The 16,828-nt window shown below is 31.9% G+C and overlaps 3 protein-coding genes across 4 annotated transcripts; all 3 read right to left on the bottom strand.

Annotated features, from left to right (window-relative positions):
• Positions 1-322: 322 nt before the first annotated feature.
• LOC129871486 (cyclin-dependent kinase F-1) lies at positions 323-3,586 on the bottom strand. The gene is made up of 2 exons (XM_055946406.1): positions 3,055-3,586; positions 323-1,530 (listed from the first exon to the last, which is right to left on the bottom strand). The coding sequence occupies exons 1-2, from the start codon at positions 3,538-3,540 to the stop codon at positions 604-606; spliced, it is 1,413 nt and encodes a 470-aa protein (XP_055802381.1). The 5' UTR covers positions 3,541-3,586; the 3' UTR covers positions 323-603.
• A 978-nt stretch (positions 3,587-4,564) lies between these two features.
• Positions 4,565-7,937, bottom strand: LOC129871487 (rac-like GTP-binding protein ARAC7). Of its 2 annotated transcripts, none has more exons than XM_055946408.1 (8): positions 7,742-7,937; positions 6,913-7,000; positions 6,700-6,809; positions 6,170-6,233; positions 6,003-6,067; positions 5,853-5,918; positions 5,620-5,726; positions 4,565-4,882 (listed from the first exon to the last, which is right to left on the bottom strand). In XM_055946408.1, exons 1-8 carry the CDS (start codon positions 7,838-7,840, stop codon positions 4,852-4,854), a joined length of 630 nt encoding a protein of 209 aa, XP_055802383.1. In that variant the 5' UTR covers positions 7,841-7,937; the 3' UTR covers positions 4,565-4,851. The 2 variants fall into 2 exon arrangements, with proteins under 2 accessions (XP_055802383.1, XP_055802382.1); XM_055946407.1 differs by having other exon boundaries at positions 4,566-4,885.
• A 788-nt stretch (positions 7,938-8,725) lies between these two features.
• On the bottom strand, positions 8,726-12,680 carry LOC129870949 (protein NRT1/ PTR FAMILY 1.1-like). The gene is made up of 5 exons (XM_055945816.1): positions 12,575-12,680; positions 11,809-12,026; positions 11,089-11,330; positions 10,272-10,580; positions 8,726-9,620 (listed from the first exon to the last, which is right to left on the bottom strand). The coding sequence occupies exons 1-5, from the start codon at positions 12,678-12,680 to the stop codon at positions 8,726-8,728; spliced, it is 1,770 nt and encodes a 589-aa protein (XP_055801791.1).
• Between the last annotated feature and the right edge of the window lie 4,148 nt (positions 12,681-16,828).

Raw genomic sequence — 16,828 nt, 5'->3', positions numbered from 1 at the left:
AAGACGGTATAAATAGAATCATGTTTTGTCAAGGGCACTAAAACACTCCATGTTGGGCGTTTTAGGTGCGAATTTGAATTAGCCGTGTGAGCAAATTTTGATATTAATGTAATACATTTTACACAAATTTTCACTTAGGTGTCCTCTTAACCTTTGCCTCCATAATAAAAGTAAAGCAAATATAAATATTCGTCAAAAAATGTTGTCCGATTTTTCAAAAGTAGAGCTTCACAATATTTTCGGAGAATCCAAACAATTAACATGTGTACTGATAAACATTGATAAGAGTTTAATACCTAAAGATTTGGGAAATGGAATGCCCTTGAAGCATACGGACCATTTTATTCAAGTAGAGGGTAGCACAACCTAAGAAGTTCCCTTAAAGCACAAACAATGATAATATATATTAATAATAAGTATATATATGTCCCAGTTTTTCTATTGCTATTCCAATAATGGAAGCCACAATTGTTACAACTTGCAAAAACTTGAGAATCTCTTCCAACAAAATATATGAAATGCTGCAATCAGCAAAGGACGATGTTGATCATCACGCAGGAGTCCGGAAAACAAATTCTGGGGAAAAAACCCGGACTTCCCAGCTCAAGAAAACTGAATTGAGAAACCATGATCCGTGGTTGAAACTTTCGTTGGGCCAAAATCATCAAAGTCTGAGTCGGAGTTTAGATCTCTATGAAATTCGTCAGATGAATCATCATTTTCAGAGCTATGTTTGGAGGGAATCCGCAATTCAGACAAGGGGACTGGCAAAGGTTCTTCATTCAGATATTTGTCGTGAAGTAATTCCATTGCAGTAGCTCTACCAGCAGGGTCAAAACATAGCAACTTTTTCACGAGAAGAATTTCGTCAGTTGACCTGTTGGATAGACATGCTTCTAAGCCAATCGGCTTATCTACTTTACCGAATGACATTAATTTGTAATCAGGAAGATCAGCACAACCAGGCCAGACTTCTTCAGATAAATTCCCGAGAACACTTAAAATTCTTCCTAGTTGATCAATGTCAGAATTTCCAGGAAAAAGTGGCTCCAAACGCAAAAGCTCTGAAAAAATACAACCTAGTGACCACAAATCAATCTCTGGCCCATACTTAGTGGATCCGTATAGTAGCTCAGGTGCCCTGTACCAACGAGTTCCGACACAGGATGTAAGTGGAGGAAAACAATCATGCTCACCATCGTCAACATCATATGAATATGTGCCTGGTAAGAGATCTTCCTCAACATAACTCATGGTTCCTGTTGCTAGACAGGAAGTGTCCCCATCTTGAATATTACTATCTTTATCAGTGTCATCAAAGGACTTGAATCTGAGCTCATCTGACTCACCAAGACGTGCTGGTTGAACCAGAGATCCTGGATCTTCAATAAATAGACCTCCTTCAGAAGACACATCTGATATGTGTTTGAAATGTGATGGACCAGCCACAGTTGGCTGATAAGGAGTGCTCTGTACATACGGCTGTTGATTGTCATTACCTACAAACCCGGGGGCCAGTAGTATCCTAGCCTGTGTGGAACAAAAGGAGGCAAGTTCATGTACTTAGAAGGAAAAGAACATCAACAGAAGTGAATTCAAAAAGAGTCGATGTTCCAGCAGAAGAATAAAACCACTATGGACGCCCCCAAGAAGGCTCTATGTTTGAAAGAAAAAATGTTATGCACATAGAGACAGAGTGGATGTAATCCGACTTGAGTGAGTTCAATTGAACTATTGTTTGGATCGAACTATGTACACATACAAACAACAATAACAACTACTACACCTCAGTCCAAACAAGCTAGGGTCTGCCATATGAATCCTCAATGACATGACCATGTTTCTCCATTTAAACTCATCTCTGGCCAAAATTATACAAAAAAGTTCTCTATATTTCTACTACCATATGAATTTCTTACAAGGCTAAAAGACTCCTAGAAAGCATACGATCTAAAGTAACATACTACTATAACAAAAACATATACCCAACTAATTGATATCACTGGACCTCCACATCTCCCAGCAAACCAAAGGAGGCATGACCTTAGTAATATATGAAGCCAAAGAAATTAAGGATTTGTGATTCCACCAATTAAGAAGTAACATTCAACAATTGATGTTCCCAAACCAGATGAGCAAAAACATCAAAGGAAAAGAGATGCTCAACAGATTCAAAGCTTGAGTTCACAGTAGAGTCACGCAATAACATTTGATTTAGGCTCCTTCCCTTCCACTGTGCATAACCGCGCTAGCAGATACTATGAGCCCTCTGTCCCATGCGTCTAACCAGCTCGTGTTGTTCACTGGTTCCACCAAAAACTCTCATTTGTTAAAGTGTAGCATAGTGCGCTTTAGGTGCTGAGCAAGAAAGGTTTCTATTTTATACAGATTCTTTTCTTCCATTGCGTCCTATCTTGAGCTAAGGTCTTTATTTCAGCATGAATTCTTACAACAACAACAACATACCTAGTGAAATCCCACTAAGTGGAGTCTGGGGAGGGTAGAGTGTACGCAAACCTTACCACTACCTTGTAAAGGTAGAGAAACTGTTTTATAGCAACAAAAAGAAAACGTATAAATATATAATAAGATCATACTCATTCTAAACCTACTAATCCTATACACTAAATTCGCCTTTGTATAAAGTTACTAACTCGGGAACTTAGCAACTGGATACCTCAAAGAATATCTTTTCGAGCTATATACTCCAGCTCTCCTAAGCTGTAAATTATCTTCATGAATAGCAATCAAAATTCTACCAATAAACAATAAAAAAATTGAAGAGAATCACATATTAAAGATCACATCTTGACGAGCTTTATGCATGGTGAAAGCCTGTTTGTAAGCTCAAATGAATCAAAAATATCACAAAAGGGCACAAATAGCCCATTGATGCATAGTAAAAAATACACATGAAAGTATAGTATTTCTGCGAGTTTTCTACTTGAACTATCAAAAATATGATACTTCGGGTGTATTTTTGATATTAACTTTTAATAGATTGATAAATTTGATATTGTTTAGCTTAAAAAAAAAACAGTAAATAATGAGCACCTGTCCAAAATCAGCTAATTTGAGGATCCCATCAGAAGAAATCAACAAATTTGAAGGCTTCAAATCTCTATGTACAATCGAATTCCGGTGACAAGCATCAACTCCACATAAAATCTGCATCATCCATTTCTTAATCTCCCCAAAACTCAATCCATTTTCCCATTTCTTCGCTTCTTTAACAAGACAATCCAAATCTGTAGGCAAATATTCCAATACGAGCACAGCATCTTCATCCTCCCTCCAGAAATACTCGTGTAAAACGACGACGTTTGGACAGTGTTGAAGCGTCTGTAATGCTTCGATTTCTCTAGACGCCGATTGATAATCGTGGATTTCTTTAAGAGCGACGGTGACAGAGTCGGATCTCCGGCGAGCTTTGTAGACGTCGGAATATGCTCCGGCGCCGATCCGGTTGAAGATTTCGTATTTTACAGTGATCTCTTTTCGGGTATGGATGCTCCAGCTCTTCGATAATGGAGGATCCATATATTTTTTTCTTCAATGGGAAAGGAAAGTTTTTGATTTTTATTATTTTTTTGACTTTTGAAGAACGAAGATGATTGGCTATGTCACGTGAGTTGGAGTCATTGCACGTGCCTTGGAATGGACTAAACATAAATGAGGAAAATATTAATTACAACAATTATTATGTCGTTTAGTCGCGGATTAGAAACTAAGTTATTCATGTATTAAATCATACATGAGAATTAATGTAATATCAACGTTTGGAAGTATTCTTTTGCTATGTATAAAATTCAACACATCTGATTCAGTGTTTGATTTGTAGTTTAAAAATTCATATAATTAATATATGTATAAGTTACGAAATAATCTATGTATTATTTTATGCATAACAAAAAATTGAATAACTTATACTCTGCATAACTAATCTCGACTTAATTAAATTGAACATTGTTTGATTTTTTTAAAAAATGAACTAAAAAAAAAGGGAGTGAAACATTAATAGATGTACTTTAGCAAAATTTCAATGTGGAATAGTGAAATTTTTGTCCCTGGTCCCTTTTGTTTTAGTTGTTTAGTTAAGGATATTTATACAAATAGTCAATTGGATTTACTGTTACTTCTGATAGTTAATCTACATGAATTATACATAATTTTTGATTATGCACATATTATATATGAATTATATATCCGCTTATAATTTTTAATTTAATTATTGGGTAGACGACTATTTAGGTTAAGAGATCTTTTACACAAATAGCCGATTGATTTTTTTATTTACTTTTCATAGTAATTCTACATAATATATTATAGATGAGTTATATATACAACAACAACCCAGTGAAATCCCACAACGTGAAGTCTGGGGAGGGTAAAGTGTACGCAGACCTGACTCCTACCAAGGTAGGACGGCTGTTTCCGAAAAACCCTCGGCTCAGATGAGTTATATATATGTTATATAATCACTGATAATTCTTAATTAAAGTTATAATTTGTATATGTGTCTTTTTTTTCTTAGCAAATTGAAAATTTTTATAAGAAAATATTAGATCATCGTCTAAAAGTTTCTAAGTTACTTCATATGTTAGATTACAATCAAATATTTTTTTTTCCAAATTGAATTAACATTAGACCCAAGTCTAACATTATTGGGAAGAAAATTGCTTTCAACCATATTAAGATCGTCTAATATTGCACATTATCACCAAGTAGAAAATGCTAATTTCCTTCTGATGCCACCAAAAACAACTCGCATGAACTCAACTACGCCTCAATCCCAAGCTCGTATCAATAATCTTATGGAATAATATAACACGAAATCCACCTAACGTTTCGCTAAGCATCACAGCCTCCGCATACGATCCCCCTGCTATCGGAAAGAAATTAGACGTTATATACCATATAGTGAATAAGTTAGAGATAGAGAATCAACATATTGCGGAAATCTTCATGTTGTAAATACATTGAGACAGTTTTGAGAGCTGTTAAAAGTGAGTTCAACAATGTCTTAAAGTCTATGTTGCTCGGTCTCTTCAAAAATGTCAATAGATGCGTGTCGGATTTTCCAAAAGTAGCGTATTTTTGGAGAATCCGATACGGGTGCCATCAAAAGTGAAGTCCGCACAACTTAACTTAAAGTCTTTGTCATTATTAAGATTTTGGCCCTCTAACCAACTATGTTGCTCGGACTCTCCCAAAATGTCACTGGCATGTGTTGGATTCTCCAACACGGATAACGCTTTCTTCTTATCAAAAAGAATGACACATTTCTATATTTGAAAACATCTAACTATAAACTTCTCATTTTGCCCTTAATGAGAAGATTTTATAGTCAGATAAACCTTATGCGATGTTTAAGACCACAAGTTACAAAAGTCTCAATTTTTTTGCTCCGTAACGGATCAAACTATTTGACGTAAATTGAAACTGAGGGGAGTAACTGATATCTTATATTGCTTGCACTCTTCAAAAATATCATCAGATGCGTGTTGGAGGATCCGACACAGGTGTGACAACATATTACTCCGGAGAATCCCAGCAACATAGCTAATATAGACACATATATACCATAGCTTTCACAGAATCAGAAATGTTTTCACTTACACAATTGAGCAGCCTGTGCTTCTGTGTCTTTTCTTACTTGCAACTTCCATCCTCCTAGGAGGTTGAAGCACAACCTTGATTGCAGTATCGAAAACAGCTTTCACATTCTAAAGAATACATACAAAATAATTTAGTGAACAGACGATATGCTCGATAACAACATTCCTAGATAATAGCAGAAAAAAATGTCTAGCAGACAGACAACGTATTAATTTACAGCAAAATTGAAATACCTGCTGTGTTTTAGAGCTACATTCTACATAAGCTGCAGCACCGATTTGTTTCCTTAGCTCCTCACCCTGCATTCAAGATGATTGAGTTATTCGTGATGTGTCATCTATATTAAGTGTTCTGTAAATCATAATGCTATAGGGACAACGCACTTGAGCAGGTGTAATGATATTTGAGTCCATATGATCAGCTAGATATCGGTTGTCATCTCGAAGATCTGTACATATAAGAAAACATATGGACACAAAGTTTCAGGTTTTGATCTTACAAGCTCAGATACAGTATAATCCGACTGAATTCATATACATTTGATGCTTACCTAGCTTTGTTCCAACGAGTACAATTGGAACATCAGGTGCAAAACGACGAAGTTCAGGCATCCACTGGATACAATGCAGAGTAAACAGAGTAACTACTCGATAATGAAATTGCAAATGTGATCATATGTTTGTTCAATGAAAAGGCAGCAAACCACTATGAAGGGAAAAAGGGTCAAAATTATCGCTCTACTATATGAAATATCTCAATTCTACCCCACATTATACTTTGAGGACGTTTATACTCTTGCCGTTAGTAAATCCTCTTGTATTTACCCTTGACTTTATCGGATCTCCAACACGTGTCAAAATGTATCCCTTTACTTCTGATTATGATTCAGAATATTCAGGTTGGAGCTCCGTTAAGACCAAGGGAAAATGCAAAAGGATTTGCAAACAAGTATATGGTTCAAAGTATACAACAACAATATATCCAGTATACTCCCACAAGTGGAGTCTGAAGAATGGTTCAACATACAATGGATTAGTTTTCTCATGAAATTAAGCAAGTGAAGTGTTAAAAAGATTGTACCTTTTTTAGAACATTTTCATAGCTTGCTCTACTGATTAAAGAGTAAGCTAATACAAATACATCTGCACATCTATAGCTTAATGGCCTTAATCTGCTATAATCTTCTTGACCTTTAAAACACACGCACAAAAAAAAATCCATAAGATAGTAATACTAATTAAGCACCCAAATCAAAGATTAAGAACCTAATAAATCTTTTTAAAGAAAAATTACCAGCAGTATCCCACAATCCCAAATTGACAATTCTCCCATCCATAGCCACATTAGCACTGAAATTATCAAACACAGTAGGAATATAATCCTGCAAAAAATGCCCAAATAGATTACTAACAACAACAACAACAGCAAAAACAACATACTCAGTATAATTCCACAAGTATGGTATGGAGAGGGTAGTATGTACGCAGACCTTACCCCTATCTTGTGAAGGTACAGAGTTTGTTTCCGATATTCACTCGACTCAAGTAAAAGCATTTTATGGGAGAAAAAAAGCATGATAAAGCTCCTATCTTCTTAAAAAGACGATAATGGAAGTACAAGAAACATTAAATAGTAAAAAAAAATCAAATAACAAGAAACTATAGACTAGTACTACGACAACATTCAACTATCTAACTAACCTTCTACCCTAATCTATATCCTCCATAATCTCCTATCTAAAGTCAGTTGAAACTGTATCATGTCTTGTCTAATCACCTCTTTCCAAAACAAATCATTAAAAACAAACAAACTATTTTTTCAAGAAAAAAAAAATACAATAATTGCTTGCAGAAAAAAATGAAACCCCACATCTAAAAATGCATAAATATGTTGACCAGTCAGAAAAAAAAAGTGCATATATATATAAATACTGAGGTATATAAGAAGCAAAAAAAGAAAAAAAAGATCTTTAGGACTTTGTTCTAATAGTAAGAGTGTAGTGAGTTGTGTGTAAGTCAGATACTAATTTTAAAAATCTGATATTTAAGTGGAGAAGCCTAAAGGGGTTAGCTCATTATCCATTGAGTTTCGAACAGTGAGAAATTAAAGAATTAGAACTTACAGTGGGAAATCTGTTACTAGTGTAACAAATTAGCATACATGTCTTTCCAACAGCTCCATCACCTACAGTTACACATTTGATGAACTTTGAAACATTCATCTTAACTTTCAAAAAATGATTTATTTTTTTTAAATCTTTTCTAAAGAAGGATTTCAAGAAGAGCAAGAAAGGAAGAAGAAAAACAAAAGGACTATATATGTTTTTAAATAAAGAGAAGGGTCAAAAGGCTTCTACTAAAGCTTTGTCAATAAATTTGAATTTTTTTTTGAGATGATAGAAATAATGATTATTTTTTTGTTGAAAGATGGGACCATGTTTACTAACGGCTAAAAACGACTTTCGTGGAGAGTTTGGCGATAACTAGCTGGATTCACGCTCAGTGGCTAATATTAGTATTAGGTTTTAATTAAATTTGAATTTCCGTCAGTAAATATTATACTATGAGAACAAGCATTGATAACAAAGGCGATTTTATAAAAAAATTATTTGCATGTGGTGTTGATCGATGAGGATCTGTCGAAAACGATTTATCAATCTTCACAAGATAGAAACAAGACTACATACACATGATCCTTTCAGACTCCATGTATGAGATTGCACCGAGTATTTTGTTGTTGGTGGTGATGTTTACCGAATTTCATCAATAAATATATGACATGCCTTCTCTATTTCAGTTAATATGATATAGTTTGAATCGCCATAAAATTTAATAATAAAAGATGACTTTTAAATTTTATTGTCTTAACTATATCATGATATTTGCATCTTGAGGTTTTAAACATATCACAATATTTATAATAAAATAAAAAAAAACATAAAGCCCATTGTCTTCAAAATTAAACATAAGTTTCTAAAAGCAGAAAAGATAAGGAAAAACATATAGGTCAAACATGTTTTAAAAAAAGATTAGCCAAACAAATTTACTGTTTACTTTTTTGTAATCCGAATACATAGATTATACATTCATTTGATTAAAAGAAAAAACTATAACATAACAATCTCTCCTTTCTTTTCAACTTGATCTTCCTCCCAAATTCTCTTATCTTCAGCAGATCCATAAGCCCAAGCACACACAATAAAGTAGAAAAAATTCCCAATACTTAAAAAGCAAAGCACCCAATAATAATAATCATAGTGACCTAAGTTCAAATTATTTGACACCCAACTTACTTTCCCCCCTCTACTTGAAACATGATCAACAATTTCCACAATTAAACTTCCAACCAAATTTCCAAATCCCAATCCTAATGAAAACAATGCCACTCCAATACTAGCCATACTCTTAGGGAATTGAGAATAATAAAATTCTATTTGTCCAATCGCGTTGAACGCCTCAGCTAGTCCACTCAAGCAATGTTGTGGCACTAGCCACATTGCTGACATGTCCACTTGTGACAGTGGATAGTCCGCGAGCCCTTGGTCAAGGGCTCGCGAACGTCTCTCTCTTTCCACCAGTGCGGCCACAGCCTGGGCCGCACAGGAAAGTAACAACCCCATTCCCATACGTTGTTTGAAGCTGAGACCTCGTGGTTTCCTCGTGAACCTGGAGATCCAGGGCACGAGGACTCGATCATAAAAGGCGAGCCATATTGTCAATGTGAGAATCCCAAATGCACCATAGGAACTTGCTGGGATTTGGAAATTACTTCCTTTTGATAAATGTCTATCCATTGTATTTGCTTGTAGTACTGGAAATGCATGTTGGCTTAGTGTTACTGCTATCATAATACTTGTGGACCAAATTGGGAGTACTTTGAGCAATGATTTGAATTCTTCAACTTGTTGAATTGTACAAAGATTCCATGGATTTGTAGATATTCCATTATTTGGGTCCAAATCTTTCTCTGGATTTCTAATGATGCATGCCTTATTTAGGAACCTATAGAATATAACAAAAACAAAATTGCTTATCAATCAATGACTTGCACTTTTTTTTTCCACAGTAAGTTACAGATATATACAGTTCGGTCAACTCGTTTGTCGAAATATATATTATTGGCATGTGTTGTATATAGATATGTATAGTGTATATATATATATTTAGTACAAAGTATACACTACCTATACATAACTTATATATTTTGTAAACTAATTATCCCTTAAGTTTATGCAACTTAAGATGTAAAAAAGATTAATTACACAATCATGTTACTTATATAAAATCTATAGGTTAATGAGTAAAAAACTGTACTAATTTGTAACTTGATAAAAATGTTATGAACTCACTATAATATATTGAACTACCCTAACAACAACAACCATCTTGGTAACATAATAATTGACCAATCTTTATACAAAAATTAAATCTCTAAAATTACTAATATTATAAGTCTAAAAATATTGATCAAATATTTTGATACTTTAATATACTACATCATTAAAATATTTCCCTTCGTTATAAAAAGTGTGATTAAGCTTAGAATTTCACATTAGAAAATAATAAAAAAATTATCCTTCTTTTTTTTATTGCTTATAACAGTCAGTCATTATAGTAGAAAAAAAATCTCGGAATGAAAAAATCATACCTTACCTTAGTTTATTGGTTGGAAAAATAGATGTTGAACCCTTCTCATATTGATACCATTCATTAGAATCCAAAGGAGGCAAAGCTAGATGTTTGTTTTTCCATGCCACAACAACAACTTGAACAAAATTAGTAAATAAACTTTTATTTGCTTTTATTCTAATAAAAAGTGTAGAACCCAAAAGGAAAAATATTGTTGCCAAAAACATGAGTCCTGTAGGCACTCCAAATCCCACCACCCAACCAAATTGTGTCTGAATATACACAATGACTGTGACTGCAATCAACACTGATATTCCTATTGATGCATAATACCTGTCAGAAAAAAATGGCGCACAGAAATAATATTTGCGGTAAATAACGAAAATTAAAAAAATGAGTAATTAAATGATATAACACATAATATATAACAAGTTATTCATGTATTAGTTATTCCACCTTCTATCTTGTATAAAATAATACATATATTCCCTCATAATTTATACATGTATTAGTTTGGCGGGTTTCTAAATTGCAAACTAAACACTGTATTAATTACTTTTATACATGAATAACTTTCTTCCTTAACCATCTACCAAATGTGGTATTACTTATGATCAGGGACGGAGACAGCTTACAGTCAGGGGTTCATCCAAACCCCATTCGGCAAAAATTAGATTATATTATTTATACACAGTTAAAATAAATTTTTTATGTATATATAGTAAATGTCGAACTCTCTCGGCTAGTTCATTAGTCTAGTTTTTTAGATTTTGAACCCCCTAACTAAAAATTCTGACTTCGCTCCTGCTTATCACGTTATAATAAATTAAAAGAATATTACCAATTGAAGAAACTTTGCAAGATCCCTCCATTGTTGGGATTTTTAGGATTGTCAAATTGATCAGCACCAAATGCTAATGAACATGGCCTAATTCCACCAGCTCCAATAGCCATCAATGCAAATGATGAAAATAGAAATGCAAATTGAGCAATGCTTGGTTTTTGACAATTTCCTAATTCTAATTTGCAAGGATGTGGCCTTGCTTCTTTTAGTGTAGCTGTTAACCAAAGGACCACCATTCCCTACAATCATAATAATATGTAGTGTTATATTTGAACTTGATAACCAACATCGACGAATTCAGGATATAGAGTCGGTAAGTCCAACATGAGTAGTTTATACTTATCGAGCCATGCAATCAATCAATAATACTTGTGTCATTACTAAAAAAAAAGGAATTTTCGATAAAGGCTCAATCAGAAATTCATCACAATTTTACTCGTTTATAATATTTTCGACTGATTCTGTCAAAATTGACTGACATAAATTCCCTATTATTTAGTAGTACATGTGTCAGGGTAGATTGTCTATATTGTATTACATCCCATAGAGTATGACATTTAATTTTCTAGAGCTAGCAGATGTGGATGTTTCATACATTGAATTATTCTTTTTATACATAAATAGAGTAAAAAATAATGAATTCAGTTGGACAAACAGAAGCTATCCTAAATCCGTCTTGAATAATGAATTTCAATGAGAATATATATATGGACTCACAGTTAGGCTGATGAATGTCCCTAAAGCAATGACATAAAATCTTCCCAAGTAAGAATCAGCAAGAAAAGCTCCAAAAATTGGTGTGAAATTTGATATGGCACTCCACCAAAAAAGAATAGTTGCCCCACTAGCATTAGTTAAGTGATACTCATTTTTCAAGTACAAAATCATATTTGCAATTAATCCTACACTTGCAACTTTCTCCAATGCCTCATTTGCTGTCAATTACCATGAAAAAAAAATTAAAAAATAAAAAATTAAAGACTAATATATCACTACTACTAAAAAAGGACAAAAATTGGCTTGTCAGAAACGTTTCTGGTGGACTTTTTTTTTTCATATCGTCCCTTATTACTAACGATGTTCCAAAGGGAAAATTCACGTATTTTTAGTAATATCTACGAGCTTGTTTGGTATGACAGATATCATTGTTTCATGCAAAATATTATTTTAGAAATTCTATTTCATCTTGGGTTGGAAGTGGAAAATATTAAAGATTATAATATAAAACTTGAGCATTATTAATAATGTTTAATACTCAAAAATTTCATGAAAACATTATCGGATTTACAAATATTAGTATTTAAATCCCCCACCCCCCACCCCCTTCTTGAAAAATATTTTCTTGTAATCAAACACAAGAAAATGATTTCCTCGTGAAATATATTTCACAGAAAAATGACTTCTGTCATACCAAACATACAATTCAAGAGAAAAAAAAATCCATACCAAAGGGCTAAAAAAATTAAATAATGAAATTACATACCAATAATAAAAGGCATTGTTTTGAGGCCACCTAATTTCTTGTCACTTAAAACATCCTCATAATTAGTTTTCGCTATTTCTGAATTATTTTCCTCAATTTTCTCCATCACAACAAAATTATGACTCAAAAATGATTTTTTTTTCTATACAACTTTTGAGAATGAGAGGAAAAAAAGGTGACCTTTTTTTGTTCAGAAAGATAGAGGGAAAGCTAATGAATTTGGTGTGTTTTATTTTTTTGTTCAACCTATTTAACAGTTTGTTTTTGCCTTATGCAAAATGATTCCTTTATATGTTGAAATTTTCCTTCTCAAAAAATTCGACAATAATAATGCCATTTGGCTTCATATAGCCAATAATATGCCATGACTTATGATGTCTAACCAAAAAAAATAATCTGAGTTTAAGTTAGGTACATAGTCGATCAATATTTATAATGATTTTTTACTTCATTTTTACATTTTTTTTTTCATTTTTACATGTTATTACAGGTAAATCTATCTTATTTTTCAATATTACAAATTTCAAATTTTAAGAAAACTTAGCTATACTTATAGATAGATATCCTTTTGAATGGCATAATATTGTATAAAATTATTTACACTCCCGATGTTTATAACTTAAACTCAGTATTTGAGAATCACACACGACAACAAAAGAGATATCTAGTGGCAATAGAATTTCTTTTATCGACAATACTTATTGCCGTAAAAATATTTAGCGATAATTGAGTTAATGTTATTAAATCTAGAGTCACTAAAGTCTTTAGCGATATTTATATAAAATGTCGCTAAATAATTACCGCTATTTTTTTTATTTGTTATAGTGACGGACTGATTAATTCGAATTTGCAATATGTAGGGCCACAAAGATGTCAATAATATCGATCAACTACTTTGTAATCTCAGCTAAGTTGATGACAATAAATTATTGTCATATAGTGAGACAATTAAGTTTTTTGGAAATTTGTTATGAACATAGTTAACGTTAAGGCATCAACTTAAATTATAATTTTCAAATTAATTAATCTTAATTCTATACTTTTTTCCTACATTAATAATTAGTGGAATCAAATTTCAAGAATATATATATATATATATATATATACATATATATATATATATATAAACACTAGAATAAATATATCAATCAATCAAATACGCTTCAATCTCAAATTAGTTGATATTGGCTAAATATAAATCCCCTGTTTTTAGTGTCGTTTTATTCAGAATCATTTCATTTAATGAACTTTATGTGGTGTGAATTCAAATTTATCGAGGTTTTATAATGTTAAGATCCCAAATAAGTCATTCGTTGGTATCATTGTGGGCTTGTGGGCCTTGTTGGAAATGCTAGCCCACTTCACAGCAAAGCCTAGTCCATATGAATTCATCCTATGACTGGGCCATCAAAGGGTGAATTCCTTTACATAAAAAATCCATAATTTAATTCAAAAAAAAAATACAAATTGAGAATACTAGTGACATTTTCAGCCTATAATTCATTTAGCATTTATTAAGAGTAAAAAACAGAATGGTTTGTTGTATTTAGGAGTAAGTTAAAATTGTTTTTTAAATATATTCATGAGTAGTTTTGATCCATTAAATTTGTCAAAAAGTGAATAGTTTTGGTATCTGTCGAATATTTAACAAACTATGTGTGTTAGGTTTAACGTGAACTCATATTTAAATGTGCAATTTTTATATTTTTGATCTATATCTGATATCTAGTATAGTTTCAAGAATTTGATATGACTTTCCTGATGTTTCTTGTAAAATCTTTTTTTCAAGGTTATCATTGATATTATAAACTTCAAGTAAAATTACATGCTACTATGTCTATACAAAGTTAAATCTAACTGAATTATGAATTGGCCTATGTGTTTGTTATGGCATCTTGGAAGTGGCAATTTGTCAATTTTGCTTCTTTTGTCATGAAAATTAAGTCTCTTTATTGTTAATTATATTGTCTGAGGGCATCTGAAATGATTTTGCTATCTAAATTTTATTATATCAAAATCAACAGAAATAAAAGTTCTCATATAGTATAATCATTGGCTTAAGTTTCATTGACTATTCTCATCATGAAATTTCCCCCTTTTTTTCTAAGCATAATTCTTAATCTCAACAGAATACGCATTTATCAAACAACTAATTGGTAGGGAGCGTTTTATCTCCTTAGCGGACCTATTCGTATGCAAATGCAAAATAGTCAACTCGGTGGATTTCAGTTAAAGTGCACGGTAATCAATTTTGATACGTGACTGAAATTCAACTATTTTTACTTGAAATTTATTGATATATGGCCATTGTTATTGGTATGTACATACAATATTATTGGTATGTTTACCTAAAGCACTAGAAGTGGTTTCTTAAAGTCTTGTCAAAATTGGAAGCCTTAATTAGTGACTTGTTGTGTATCACATAATGGAAAGATTGAAATTTGAGGACTCTTTAATTTTATGGTTATCATGTTGCTTCTTATCTTATGGCTTGAAAGATTCTAAAAATGACCTCCACTTAGTCTATTGTGGGCTTGTGGCTTGGATCCTATGGATTATAATAATGGAGGCCTTTCTTGTTATAGGAAAGATAAACAACTTTCCTCTACTTGGTCTGGTCATTTTAGGTATTCAACATAAGTAGGCACAAACGAAAACGAATTCAGAATTTAAATTTTATACGTTTAATTAAGATTTTTAATGTTGAATTTATTGTATTTTTAAAATTACAAGTTCATATCTATTACCTTATTTTAGTTTGTTTATGTTACTTTTCTTTTGAGTATGTTAAAAAAAATATGTCTTTTCTCCTTTTTAACAACTTTTTAAATCTTACTTTTCACGTGACATGTTTAAAATCACAAAATTCAAAAGTTTTCTTTACTTTTTTAAACGACCAGACAAATAAATTGAAACAAAGAATATTTGTTGCATTTGTCATAAACTTTTACACTTAAACTTTATGCGCCGCGATGAAAATACTGATTTTAGATGAACTCAATGCCAATACTCCACATCTGCCACTGGCCATAAGTCATATCAATATTATTTCTTATATAGATAAATTCTTACACGTCCCCAATGTTTATTTTAATTTAGTAAATATCTGATACATATTTTCATGTACACTAGTATCATGCATTAAAAATCGTAGTTAATTGACAGAATACATAGTTTACCCCGTGACGTTGAGACTAAATCCCTATAACACACTTCTCCACATTTACACACCAACCTTTCAAAGCGTGTCTAACACACACACTTATTAATAAAATAGTGAGCAATCTCCTCTATATGTTATTTTTGAGAATTTTACTCTCTTTCAAAAAATATTCAAATACGTGCTGCTTTGTAATAATTTCAGCTTTTGCATAAGATAAACTATATAATTTGATGTAAATATCGAGTTTAGACAAGTTTTTAACATAATTATATCTACATTCGCTAAAATACATATCCTTCTTCCTAATTTTATTACAAAATCATTAAGAAAAAAACTTTTTCAATATAATTTCTTGAAAAAAAAAGGCATAACCACATAAAAACAGTTGGTAGATAAATATTAAAAAATCTTACTATAATAGTTTGTACAACAGCAATGGGGTAGTGGTGCAGTTGGCTAGTGCGTATGAGGTCGAGAGTTCGTGCCTCTCTCACCCCATTTCCTTGTTATTTTTTTGATTTTTTGATCGTACAACCTCTAGGGGGTGAATATAAATATCGAAAAATCGTATCGAATTAGATTTTAATTCTATTTTTCTAAATTTTGGTTCTCAATTTTAGGGTCATGGTACTTTAGTTCACCGAAGAATCGAAGTTTTAAACATAAGTTCAAAACTAAACCTATGTTTAAAACTAAACCAAAAGAAGATTATTCTTTAAAGGAAAAAAAAAAGATTATTCCCATCATCTAAACATTATATTTTATAAAAATATCCATCATCTATTAATCATTATTAATATATATCTACAACCAACTTTATTAAAAAGAACAACTTGGTTTTAATAGGTTATAATTTATTCTGAATCAGTGACGAGCTTGAGTGTGATTATTGCATTGCTTTTGTCCATATTGTTGTTTTTGTTGTTGTTGACTGTTATCAATTAAGTTATAAAGTTATTTTTTAACGGAACAAGTTCATTATAAAATAATAATATATAAATTTATGAATAATTTTAATAATTTTTATAACTCATGAGTATAAATCATTTTTTTTTTTTAAAAAACCAAATATTTCCTCAAAATCAATGGCC

This window comes from Solanum dulcamara, chromosome 10, assembly GCF_947179165.1.
Source record: "Solanum dulcamara chromosome 10, daSolDulc1.2, whole genome shotgun sequence".
In the NCBI taxonomy this organism is placed as follows: Eukaryota; Viridiplantae; Streptophyta; class Magnoliopsida; order Solanales; family Solanaceae; genus Solanum; species Solanum dulcamara.
This window is presented reverse-complemented; position numbering and strand designations above follow the sequence as displayed.